Below are 13120 nucleotides of genomic sequence, written 5' to 3'. Positions count from 1 at the left end.
TGCAGGGGCAAGAGACGGCCCCTGGTGAAGTGATTTGAGGGCAAGAGATCCCGGCCCAGTGGCCCCGAGGGCCTCGGAGCCGCGTGACAGTGACAGGAAGCTGGCTTTTGCCTCGATGGAAGGAAAAAATAACTTCTTAGCAAACAGCACGCCCAGAAGTGGGACTGACTGCCTTGGGAGATGCTGAGTTCATCACTGGAAGTCTTTCAGCAGAGACTGGGTGACTTCTTGTGGGAAATATTGCAGAAGGGATTTTTGGTCAAGTTGGCCCATGTGGGCTCTGAGGGCCCCCCTAACCCTGACTTCTGGGATTCTGTTCTGACACAGTATCCGAAGAGTCAGGGCCTTCTAGCTTGCTCTCCTTGTAGAGGAGGAAGCCGAGGATTGTAGAAAGAAGAAGCTGTGTTCAAGATTAAACGGGGGAGTGAGTAGCTGGGCCACCAGTGGCCTTCCACGTCTCAGGCTCCAAATCCAGACTTTTTGCCACTATACCCATTTGGCCTCTTTGCCCCCTGATTCTGCATGTAGGACGCTATGTTAGACATTGGGCAAGTAAGGATGAAAAATGTACCAGCCCCTGTCCTCAAGGAACTTACAGTCTTGCACTTACTGAAATCGAAAGACCTGTGATCTCTATCAATCTGGGCATTCCTGCCATCTAGTCTCTTGAATTAGTATGACCACCCTTTGGATAATGAGTCTCTAAATTTGGCTAGGCTAGACAACACCTACCTCTTAGGGTTGTTGGGAGGATCAAATAAGATCATATTTGTAAAGTGATTAGCACTGTGCCTGGCACATAATAAGTGTCTACTTGTTTTTCCTTCCCTCCCTCTTCTCCTCTCTTCTTCCTTTCCTCCTTCCTTCCTTCCTTTCTTTTTTCCTTCCTTCCTCATTTCATCCTTCTCTGCTTCCCTCCATTCCTTCCTTTTCTTCCTTCTTCCTTCCCTTCCTCACTCACCTTTCTTTCCTTCCTTCTTTCCTTCCTTCCTGCTTTTCTTTTTTCCTTTCTTTGTTTATTCCTTCCCTCCTTCCTTCCCTCCCTTCCATTTGCACTCCCTTCCCTTCCCTTCCCTTCCCTTCCCTTCCCTTCCCTTTCCTTCTTTCCTACTTTGAGTACTTTAAGACCCATATATCATATTCTCTATGAAGACTTTCCTGATTCACCAATTGCTAGCATTTTCTCTTCCTCACTATTGTGTATTTAATTGCTTTGCATGCTTATTGTTTGTTTATTATGTTCTATCTGTGCCATATACAATTTTATATGTATTTGTCTCCTCTATAAGAATGTAATCTCCTTGTAAATGGGGATCATTCCATTCTTTATACTTATAACCTCAGTCCCCCAACACCTAGCACATAATAGGAGCTTAATAAAAACTTTTTGTTTGATCAATTGATCCTTCTCTTATCCCTTAGTAGGAGGTTAGCTTGGTGTATACTAACTCTCATCTGCTAATCATGCCAGTTTGTAAAATGTTAATTTTCAAAGTTCCATACTATTTACTACCTATAAACTAAAAAATCCATCTCAGAGGTTTCTCCCACCTCTGGTTCCCCAGCCCCTGATCCTTATGCCCTAAGTCCTGAGGTTGCAGAAGACAGAGTAGTGCAAATCCAATTATTTCTATTTTCTATATCAATGATATGATTGGAAGTTGGAGGCACTAGTCCTGAGGGTCTCTGATATTTTATGGGCCTGATCTGACCTCCAACATCCCTGCCTTGGAGTTAGCTAGCCTGACCCTGAATTCACTAGACTAAGGTCCTGAGCATTAAGGGATATGAGTTTGTTTTATCCAAACCCTCTTAGTTTACAGATACGGAAACTGAAGCTCAGAGAGAGAAGAAATGATGATCCCCAGCTCCCAGCCCTCCATCACTATAAACTAGACCCACTTTTTAAGCTTCTCCTCCAGCTGCCGCCGGTCACGCTCTCCATCTGCCACTGATTCCTGGGTGAGTTTCAGGTCCCCCTCTAGCTTCCGCTTGGCCCGTTCCACATCCAGGCGCATTTTCTTCTCTTGTTCCAGGGAGCTTTCCAGCTGGGAAAGTGGGATGTGAGTGAGTGGAGGTTTTCTCAATTCCTTCCTTCTGGGCAGTAGTATCATCCTGCCCAGGCCCAGATGACTTCCTCCTCCTGCATACACCTGCCGGGTCACACTTACATCATCCACCTGCTGCTCCAGCTTGACCTTCGCTTTGCTCAGAGTGTTGACTTTGTCTTCCTCAGTCTGCAAGTCATCCAGCCCTTGCTGGTGGGCTTCCTGCAGGGCTTTCTTCTCCTTGGTCAGCCTGGTAATCGTTTCATCCCGCCCTGCCATCTCTTCCACCAAGGTCTTCACCTGAAACAGAAAAGCTGCAGTAACAGGTGGGAGAAGACGAGGGAGCCAGAGAGGAAACAGTTCTTTTTCCTTCAACTTAAGTCTTATGGCTTCATCCCCAAATCCTGGGTCAGAGCTGCAAGGGACCTCATCTTGTACAACCCCCTAATTTTATGAATGAAAAAATTAAAGACACAGAGAGGAAGTCACAAGCTAAGATTCCACAACAGTAAGGGATAGAATTGGGATCTGAATCCAGAAATTCTACTGTAAGTCAAGTTAAAACTCTTCCTATAATGCCATGCTTTTCTTCCCTGTTCATCCAGATCTCCAGGTTTTGGTGTTTTATATAGAATGGATTATGTGAGGGGAGGGAGAGCCTGTGTAAGGAGCAGAGTAAGTGCCCTCAGTGGAGGGAAGAGGACCATGAAGGCTTGGGTTTTTCCTTCCCATGTCTTTACTATGGCATGGGGGAAAGATACAGGTGCCTGTCATGGCTCATGCCTACGTATGGCCTGTCCCAGAACTGGGAGTTAGCAACGATGTTGCCTCATATTCTCAGACATTTACAGATTGCCTGTCAGAACAGTACCTGCTGAGCCAACTCCCTGATCTCCCATCCTCGCAGAACAGAGTCCCAGAGCACTGAGTGCTTAACATCATTTCTCTAATTCTCATTTTCCAAGGATTTACACATTGACTTTAGAAGTCACCTCACCTAAACCTCTCCTTTTACAGGAGAGAAAACTGGGGCCCCGGTGAGATTGTCCCATATGTAGTAAAGGGACTCAGGCAGTATTTAGTCAATCATTCGGCCAACAAGCATTTATTAAGCAATTACTATATTTCATAAATTGTGCTTGAGTATTAAAGATACAAAGAAAGGGCAAAAAGTGGACCCTGCCCTTGAGACATTCAAATTCTGACAGAGGAGAGAATATACAAACAAGTAGGTCTGTGTGTGTGTACACACACATACACACACACACACACACACATACATACACACAACTTGAGTGGCTACAAGTTCAATGACCTTTTCAGACTCATCACCTTCTAGATTCTAAGCTCTTTACCCCATTCCTTGATCCAAAGCCCCTCTCCTAGATCTCTGTGTCAGCCCTTCCCAGTGGTCTAGATTCATGCTGATTCCCCAAAGCATCTAAGTTTCATCTTGAGCCCTTTTCCAGTTTTCTGCTCCAGTTCTTCCAGTTTTGATTCTTTACTATTTTCTGAACCTTCTCTTTGAGTTTCCTTCCTAGGTTTTTTTCTTCACTTGGTTCTCTGCTCTAGTCCATCCCTTGCTCTAGATCTTCCCTTAGATCTAAGTTCTACCTCCCCTAGTTCTCTGTTGTGGTTCAGTCCAATCCTTGTTCTAGCTCTTCTCTTAGATCTAAGCTCTAGCTCCTCTGGTTCTCTTGGGCCTAACATGTTATTCTGGGCTCTGAATTCAGTGCTACCTCTGAGTGGTGACTCCCCAGTCCCATCCCTGGCTGATCCAAACCTTATTCTCTGTGGCATGCTTCTCCTTCTCCACTTTGGCCAGGGTCAGCTCCAGGTCATCGATGTCCTTTTTGAGTTCGGTACACTCATCCTCCAGGTGTCGTTTCCTTGCAGTGAGGTCGGAGTTTGTCTCCTCCTCATCCTCCAGCCGCTCACTCAGCTCCTTCACCTTGGACTCCAGCTGTACCTTGGACTTGATCAGAAGGTCACAGCGCTCCTCTGCATCTGCTAGGTTGTCCTGCTCCTGGAGGAAAAAGGGACAGGCAGCAGGGGTCAGCACACTAGGCCCAGTGGCAGAGCAGGACGTACAGACATAAAGCTACGATTGAAAGGGAGGGACCAAATTGCAGGCAAGTCAAAATGGGAACGGGTCTAACCCATTAATGGGTTCATTCATTCCCCAAAACTTACTGAGTTACCTATTAGGTAACCTTACCTATTAGGGTTTTTAACCTAGAGAAGAAAATAGTTAGGGAGAAATATAATCACAAATCTGAAAAGAAAGGGAATGATCATTTATTAAGAGCCTGCTATGTACTAGGCAATTTACAAATATTGCCTCATTTGAAACTCATAACATCCCTGGGGATTATCATCCCCATTTTACAACTGGGAAAAATGAGGCAAGCAGAGGTGAAAGACTTTCCCAGAGTCACATGGCTAGTAAATGTGCCAATAAACTTCATGTAAAAAGTCATTATATGGAAGAGGGATGAACTGATGAATTTTGCTGTATTCAGTCTCAGAAGGTAAAGTTGATATGGGAAGAGAGAAAAGGGAAGACAGAGAGAGAGAGAGAGAGAGAGAGAGAGAGAGAGAGAGAGAGAGAGAGAGAGAGAGAGAGAGATACAGACACAGAAAGAGAGAGAGAAGAGAGGGAGGGAGAGAGAGAAAGGGAGAGAAGAAGATTGGGTATCCTGATACCCAAGTTGGAAGGAAAGAAGGAAGGAAGGAAGGAAGGAGGGAAAGAAGGAAGGAGGGAGGGAGGGAGAAAAGAAAAAAAGAAAGAGAGGGAGGAACAAAAGCCTTCCTTGAATGCTAGGTTTGTATCACAACTAGGACAATGTGGTATTGTGGAAAGAATAGTGGGTTTCAAGTCAAGAGGCCTGATTTTAAATCTCAGCTTTATCACTTTCTGCCCATATAACCTTAAAGAACTATTTCTCTTCCCTGTTTCCTCATCTGCAAAATGAGGGACTTAAATTGAATCCTTGAAGTGGAACCCCACCAGTTCTAAATCCTATAATTGGAGTTTGAGTCTTAGCTCCAACACTTACTAAGTTATATGACCTTGGCAAGTCACATTCTTCTTCCTGCCTGTTTCCTCATCTCTAAAATAAGTCTAACAGTCCTTATTCTGCCCATCTAATGGGGTTAATGTGAAGAAAGCACTTTTGCAAATTGTAAAACTTCCTGAAGAATTGTGTGTAGATTCACCAGTGCCCAATGAGGGAGGCAAGAAGGGCTAGTGCTCTAACTGTTCCTCTAGAGGGCCCCATCCCCACACCTGATCCTGTCTCCATTTCCAGCCCCATCCCTGTGCCCATCCTGTCACCGTCCCCGGCCTGTGCCCAGCCCCCTCCCACCCAGCCAGGGCTCACCGCCTGCAGCTGCAGAGCCAGGTCATTCTTCTCCTGGGCAATGCTGATGTGCTTCTCCTCTAGCTCCTGTCTCTTGGCCTCGGCCTCGGCCAGGGAGTTCCGCAGCCCCCGGAGCTCAGCCCGCAGGGCGCCCAGCTCCTCCTCGGCCTGCACCGAACGCAGCAGGGGCTTCATCTTAAAGAAGAGCTTCATCCAGGACCAGTTCTTCACAGCAGCAAAGGCCCGGATATTGCACTGGATGGTGTAGAGGGCATCCCTGCAGAGGAGGCCGGTAAGGGTCAGGGGGCAGCAGGAGCGGGAGGGAGCTCTCCGGGCCCTGCCCATCGTGGCAGAGCCTCCCGGGTTGCTCATACCTTCCTCCTCGCATGCGCTGATGCTCAATGCGCATGAGGTGGCCCCGGATCCTGGCCTGCAGCAAGGTCAGGATCTTGGCCAGGCGCTCATCCCGAAGTTCCTCCAGCACGGCCAGCAGTCCAGCCCTGAAAAACACCTGCAAGGGAAAAAAGGCCTTTCCCTGAGTGACCCTGATTCTTGATGTGACTCCAGGCTTCACCTGCATTTCTCTGGACACATGGTGTGAGCTCACTGGGCTCTCAAGCTGTAACATGTAGGGCTTAGCATGAAGGTTTCTGAGTTCCCTTCCAGTTCTGAACCTGACCTTGACCCCTCAGTGGACTTCTGACCCTTTTGAACCACTCCTAAACTCAGTGGGACCCACAGCTTCAGTGCACTTCCCCCTCAGAGTGGCTCTTGACCCCTGACACTTGACAGCGTGACCCCCTTACTTTAGTGTGACCAAACTTGTACTGCGTGTGATCGATGTCCAATGAGCTGAGGAGCTTCTCAGTGGCTTTCCTGCTGTCCACAAAGGTGTCATCAGGGACGGCGCTGGGATTCAGGATGCGATACCTGGGCGGAGGCTGAGGATTAGGGGTGGCGGGAAGATCCTTGGAAAGGAGCTGGGGGGATGTGGGGAGGGGCCAAGGGGACAAGTCACCTATGGCCCAGAGCTAGGACCCAAATTAGAAGAGGTCAAGATCGGGGCAGTGAGAAGGGCAGCAAAAGGATGCTGCAAAAGGTGTTTTGTAACTTCATTTTAAAGCCTGGGTCTATCCTGTTACAAAACCTTTTGAAAAAAAAATTAATTCCTTTTATTGGGAATAGATGGTCAGACGTGGTGCTAGGTTGGTTGATTTTTTGTTACAAAGGAGGGTTTACTGGTGGGAGAGAGATGAATATAGTTGGAAATGCATGTGACATAACAAAAAAAAGCAGAAGCAAGACAATTTTTTAAAAGTTAACTCCTTTGGAATGCCCCTAACATCTGTTTTATTTTTGTGATACCCAATCATAAGATAATAGATTTTAGACCTGGAAGTATCCTTAGAAGTCATGGAATCTCACCGTCTTGTTTTACAGAGCTTAGTGACTTGTTTAAGCTAACATAGCTAATAAGTATCTGAGGACAAGATATGAACCTAGTTTTTGCTAATTCAAACTCCAGTTCTCTATCTGCCATCCAGTGTGATGTTGCCTCTCAGCTCCTTCAGTCAGCCTTCCTCCTGCCTAGAAACAACAGCCTCCTAAACAGCTTCCCTGCCTCCAGTCTTTCCCCCGAGTCCATCCTGCACTCACAACCAGTCCTTCCCTTCCTACAAAGCACAACTTTGAACACATCCCTCCTCTTGCTGAAAAACCCGTTGCCGACTGGAGAATAAAATTCCCAACTCCTCCTCCTGGCATTTAAAGCCTTCCATGATGTGGCCCCGACCTCCTTCTGTGTCCTTCTCTCAAGGCTCCCTAACACATGTCCTCTGCTACAAACAGGTTGGGGTTTCTCCAAATAATTGATTCCCAATCTCAGCCCAATTCTGAGCCTTGGTTCATGCATGCCCCCTTACCAGAATGTCCTCATTACCACTTCTTGTAATCCTGTTCTTTTTTCCAGATCTGTCCATCTTTCTCCAAGTCACTAACCCCATTTTTCTGTTCTCATAGACCTGACTGACCAAGTACGCAGTTTTATTTGGTTATTTATCTTTCCACATGCATATTGTGGATTTCCCACCAAGAATCTTAGACTTCACAAGAGCAGAGCTTGCAGGACATACAGCTTTGTCTATATGTGGCAACCGAGGACATAGGAAGATATGGAGGAGAAACCTTCAGCATTGTCACAGGGAGCAGGGGAGTCACTGACCGCTGTCGGAAATCCATGTAAAGCAGGCGGTTGGGGAAACCCTGGCGGCAGATGCGGATCCCCTCTAGAACCCCATTGCAGCGAAGCTGATGTAGTACCAAGAAGGCATCCATGACTCCTGGGATGGGGTTGATAGGGCATAAGGTCAATGGAGATTAGGTTCCAACCCAACCTCTAGAAAACCCAACAAAGAAAGTAAAAATGGAGTTCTCTGAGGTTGTATGCAGTGTATCAGGGAGGGGGGAGGGGAAGGAATGGTAATATTGGGTGAGATCTCCCAGCCCCCATGTTTATCTGCCTAATATCTCCAGGACTAGGTTTCCTCATATGCCTAGGTGCATAATCAGGTATCTACCTGGCGTCTTGGTCTCATTAGGGACGATGCACCGGACAAAGTGTGGCTGGGTGGCCCGTAGGTTGGTCATCAGTTTATTGAGGTTTTCCTGGGCAGGAGAGGAGGCAGTGGGTGGGGGATGGCATCCCCTCTCAGCTGACAGCCCCTCTCACTTCCCCACACTCCTGGTCATGTCTCACACCCCTGGCTTTAGGGATCTGTATGTCTGTTTCATGGCTACCCCATTCCCTATGGAGTTTCCATATTTCTCAGTTTCCCTGTGCCTCCAAAAGTCTCTCTTAATTCCGGAGATCCCCTGTGCCTGAGCTGGGGGTTTCTTAGGTTCCTGGGATTTAGAGTAGGAAGGGTCCTACAGGTGGTATAGTCCAATGCCCTTCTCATTTTTACAAATGGCGACACTGAGGCCCAGAGGGAGCAAAGGACTTGCTGGCCTAGCCCCCCAAGCCTTCAACCCTAATCCCCCTCTGTCCCCAGCATGGTCCCAGAGGAATGGGGCTGGGAAACTGTATAGACTTGTTGTGATGTTCACGTAGAGAAGAATTAAACATCACTGCAAGTCTTAACAGCTGCCCAGCCAGAGAGGCGGAGGACTGGCTGAGGAGAGGGGCGAGTGCCCAGGGCAGAGGGGAAAGCAGTCCCTCACCTTGTGCACCTGGGACACCGTCTGAAACGATGCCGCCTTCTTCCGCTTTTCCTTCACCCCGGATTTGGGGCCCTCAGCTGGTGGAGATAAGGACATGGGTCACGCAGAAGGGAGCGGGTCCCCAATGACACCCCCTCCCTAGGACTCCCCACCCGGGCTCTGGGGGACTGACCGGAAGTAGTGGTAGAGGCGGAATAGCTCTCATAGAGGGATGCCAACAGTTTGTTCTGGGACTTCTGGAAGACGGGGACGACTGTCTCATTCAGTGGGTCCTTGTTCTTCTCTAACCACCCAACGATGCTATAGGGCACCTGATGTGAGAAAGGGAGAGCAGCAGGGCCCGGGTCAGGATTCAGTATGCAGTTTTAAGCATCTCCCATGTACCAGATACTGTGGTGTTGTGCTGAAGCTACAAAGGGCAAAAGCAGAACCGTCCCTGTCCTTAAGGAGTGTATACTCTGCTGGATGGAAGGTTGAGATCATGGTAAAGGGCATGAATAGGGTCAGGGTCAGGATATGGAATTGAGGTTAAAGAAGGTTAAACAAGGCTGGGGGCTAGGGATCAAGACCAGTGCATACCACCCCAGCGTAGTGCACGATCTCAAAATGCGCTTCGTATTTGCGCTTCTTGTCTGGCCGAGGCTTCTGGAAATTGGGTGATTTCCCAGCATGGTTGTCGTAGAGCTTGGCCCGGAAGCTCACGTCCGAGGCCTTGGGGAACATGCACTCCTCCTCCAGGATGGAGAGAATTCCCATCGGCTGCAGAGTCAGAGCGGGAGGCAGGTCAGTGGGCACACGCGGCGCGACCAGGAGAGCATCCAAAGTTCTGGCCCCTTCCTCGCCGTCCTACAATCTCTCTACACTGCCCTGCCTGCTTTCCCTCAGGCTGAGCATACAGTGGTCACCCCTAGGCCTGGATGCTCACCGTCCTCACCTCCGACCTTGCTTCCTTCAAGGCTCCAATCTCACTGCGGCAGGCAGGAGGCCTCTCTCAGCCGCTCTCATGCTGGTCCCTTCTCTCTGAGATTACCTCTCATTTATGCTTTATATATCTCGTGTGGGGGGTGTATGTATGTATGTATATATATATATAGAGAGAGAGAGAGAGATAGGTATGTGTACACACACACACACACACACACACATGTACACATATGGAAAGAGAGACAGAGCGAGAGCAGATGAGAGAGATCTGGATTAGGTCCCTCTTTTGGCCCTCATAGACTATGGTGACTCTGGACAAGAAGTCCCTCCCCCCACCTCCTGGACTCTCTAAGACAAGCTGATAAAGCTGACCAAGACCACAGTGGACGGTGTTTACTCCCTGGGAGTTCCTAACACAGAAGTTGCCTCTCAGGACCACCCATACATCTTCTCTCCCATGCCCCTTCCCTTCCTCAGTCCCCAGGGCCCACCTTCTCAATGAGGTCGATGCAAGGTTGTAGGTCAAGGCCGAAGTCAATGAACACCCACTCAATGCCCTCCCGGCGATACTCCTCTTGCTCTAGCACGAACATGTGCTGGTTAAAGAACTGCTGGAGCTTCTCATTGGTGAAATTGATGCACAGCTGTTCGAAGGAGTTAAACTGCCGATGGGACACAGGACAGGTTCGGATTAGGTGGGCAAAGGCACCAATGGGGGTGCCGTGGAGAGAGCAGGGGGCCTAGAGTCAGGAGGGCTTGAATTCAAATGCAGCCTCGGACCCTTACTAGCGTGTGACCCTGGACTCTCTGGCAGGGGTAGGGGGCACACTTTAAAATTTCATCTTCATTACTAATGCGTTTGATATGGAGAGACACTAGGTGTGTAGGAAAGAGAATTGGCTTCAGAGTCTGGAGGGCTTGAGTTCACTTCCTGCCTCTTAGACATTCAGTATATATTTCAGAGTAGAGTTCTCACCTGCATGGCACTCCTTGCCAGTTAGTTGGTACAGTGCATGGAGCCCTGGGCCTGGAATCAGGACAAACTGAGATCAAATACTTACTAGCTATGTGACTCTGGACAAACTATTTGCCTTGGTCTCCTCGTTGGCAAAATGGGGAGAATATCTGTCTCACAAGTGTGGTTACAACCACATGCTTACAAGCATGAAATGAGATATTTGAAAAGCATTTAGCCCAGTGTCTGGCACACAGTAGGCACAACCACAAATGTTATTCCTTTCCCTGTTTAGGATAGACTTAGGGCAAACTTACTTTTCAGACATGGGTGGGGAAAGGGAGCTGCAGAACTCCTCAGTCCTGCCCTTGTGTCATCATAAAACTATACTGGAACCCCTTTACAGAAGGGTCGTCCATTGCATAGGAGTGTCTACCTCCTTCCCTAAGAGGCTGAGGAACCTAAAGAATTAAGCAGTCCGGAATATTTGAGAGCCGGAGTGCAAGGCCCATGCCAGTGCCTGTCTCCTGCTTAGCTCACCTCAAAGATCTCAAAGCCAGCGATATCTAGCACCCCAATGAAGAACTGCCGGGCCAGCTTTGTGTCCAGGGTTCGGTTAATACGCATGACCAACCATCTAAAGAGCCGGTCGTATGTAGCTTTAGCCAGAGCCCCCACGGCAAACACCACCTGCAAGAGTGCCAAGGAGGGGCTGGGTTAGGAAGCAAATCTGAAGTTTGAAATCCAGGACCTCAGGTAGGCTCCCTCCCTTCCTGCTCCTCTGGTAGGCTCCGCCCCCTCCTGCTCCTCAGATAGGCTCCGCCCCCTCCTGCTCCTCAGATAGGCTCCACCCCCTCCTGCTCCTCAGGTAGGCTCCACCCCCTCCTGCTCCTCAGGTAGGCTCCCTCCCTTCCTGCTCCTCAGGTAGGCTCCCTCCCTTCCTGCTCCTCTGGTAGGCTCCGCCCCCTCCTGCTCCTCAGGTAGGCTCCACCCCCTCCTGCTCCTCAGGTAGGCTCCCTCCCTTCCTGCTCCTCTGGTAGGCTCCGCCCCCTCCTGCTCCTCAGATAGGCTCCACCCCCTCCTGCTCCTCAGGTAGGCTCCACCCCCTCCTGCTCCTCAGGTAGGCTCCCTCCCTTCCTGCTCCTCAGGTAGGCTCCGCCCCCTCCTGCTCCTCAGATAGGCTCCGCCCCCTCCTGCTCCTCAGGTAGGCTCCCTCCCTTCCTGCTCCTCAGGCAGGCTCCCTCCCTTCCTGCTCCTCTGGTAGGCTCTCCCCGTCCCCCCATCCTGCCAGGCTCCTTTATTTTTCCTTTTCACCTAGTCCTCTTGCAGTCTCCCTCTTCTGTTCTTCCATTCCCCCACATCTGCTCCTTTCTGTCCCCCCAAACTCCTCTCTCTGTCCCCTCTCACTTGCTCCTTAGTCCCCCTCACTTTCTTTTCTCTGTCATCCCTCACCTGCTCCTCTGTCTTCCAATCTTGCTTCTCTGTGATCCTTCCCCCTGCTCCTTTCTGTCACCATTCACTTGCTCCTCTTCCCTCCACTGATTCCTCTCTGATCCCACTGCCCTTCTTTTCTGTCCCTCCTCATTCTTTCTCTGTCCTCTCCTGTTCCTCTGCCCCTCATCTGCTCCTCTGGTTGCCCACCTCCTCCTCTACCCCGGTACCAGTTCCTCCATCTCATCTCCCCCATTGTCCCCCTCATTTGACTCACCTGCTCCACACTTTGTCCCTTGGTCACAAACTCATTCCCTACTTTGACTCGAGGGTGCAGCAGCCCCTTTAGGAGATCCCCACTGCTAATTCCCATCAAGTAGGCAGCCTTATCTGCACCTGTGGAATGATCAGGAGAGGTCAGTGGCTTGAGGGGATGGGACACTGGAGTAGCCTGGTAGGACTGGGGGCCATTGTCTCCAAACGGGCAGGATCCGGGCTGGGCTGGGGTCTCACTTTCAGTGCCGTCGGCCTCTGCCTGCTCCTCCCGCTGCTTCTGCTTGAATTTCATGTTGCCAAAGTGCATCAGAGCCCCCACTACTTTGTAGCAGGAACATTTTTCATCTACACTGAACCCCAGGATGTCCATGGCATGCTGGGCAGGAAAGATGGCAAGAAGGTTACACAGGGACAAGTGTCCTGAGCCCCAAACATCTGCCTCTTTCCCTCTGAGCCTTCCACCATATAGCTCTCCTCTGTCCCTCAGAACTCCTTCTATGTTCCCCTAAATCCACTCTCATAACCAAGCTTTCCAATTATCTCTCTGTTCTTCCATTCCCCAAGGGTCCCTGCTTTTCCACTGCCCTACACCTGCCATTGTTCTCCCAGAATGCCCAATGCCACCCACTGTCCTGAGGGCCCTGTAGGCCTCCCCTTGCCCCTTCCATGCCAGAGGCTCCACTCCGTCACACCCCCATACATCAGTTGCGATCAGCTCTTGGCCGTCGTCCATGTTGTCCACAGTCGTGACGCCCTGACTGCAGAAGTGGTAGTCATAGGGGTTCAGAGAGAGCAGCAGCATATCTGCGGGCACACAGAGAAAGGAAGCAGGCATCCTCACACAGGAGAATGCTCAAAGCAGAGATCAGAGTCTGTCCAGAAACTTGCTAGGCCCCCCACTCCCC

General features: G+C 49.8%; 1 protein-coding gene across 1 annotated transcript in view; it reads right to left on the bottom strand.

The window, feature by feature from the left end:
- The window catches only part of MYH7B (myosin heavy chain 7B), a 38593-nt gene that overhangs the window by 10575 nt on the left and 14898 nt on the right, over positions 1 to 13120 (bottom strand). The window contains exons 11-26 of the mRNA XM_074292480.1: positions 12916 to 13019; positions 12453 to 12591; positions 12217 to 12335; positions 11049 to 11198; positions 10045 to 10215; positions 9209 to 9388; positions 8802 to 8940; positions 8630 to 8706; positions 7987 to 8074; positions 7632 to 7749; positions 6217 to 6340; positions 5785 to 5921; positions 5432 to 5687; positions 3832 to 4074; positions 2172 to 2348; positions 1903 to 2048 (exon numbers count right to left, since the gene is read on the bottom strand). Of these exons, the coding sequence (XP_074148581.1) occupies positions 1903 to 2048; positions 2172 to 2348; positions 3832 to 4074; positions 5432 to 5687; positions 5785 to 5921; positions 6217 to 6340; positions 7632 to 7749; positions 7987 to 8074; positions 8630 to 8706; positions 8802 to 8940; positions 9209 to 9388; positions 10045 to 10215; positions 11049 to 11198; positions 12217 to 12335; positions 12453 to 12591; positions 12916 to 13019 (2368 nt within the window). The remainder of the gene's footprint in view (positions 1 to 1902; positions 2049 to 2171; positions 2349 to 3831; positions 4075 to 5431; positions 5688 to 5784; positions 5922 to 6216; positions 6341 to 7631; positions 7750 to 7986; positions 8075 to 8629; positions 8707 to 8801; positions 8941 to 9208; positions 9389 to 10044; positions 10216 to 11048; positions 11199 to 12216; positions 12336 to 12452; positions 12592 to 12915; positions 13020 to 13120) is intronic.

Source organism: Sminthopsis crassicaudata, chromosome 2, assembly GCF_048593235.1.
Source record: "Sminthopsis crassicaudata isolate SCR6 chromosome 2, ASM4859323v1, whole genome shotgun sequence".
NCBI lineage: Eukaryota > Metazoa > Chordata > Mammalia > Dasyuromorphia > Dasyuridae > Sminthopsis > Sminthopsis crassicaudata.
Note: the sequence above shows the minus strand (reverse complement) of the source record. Positions and strands in the feature narration are given on the sequence as shown.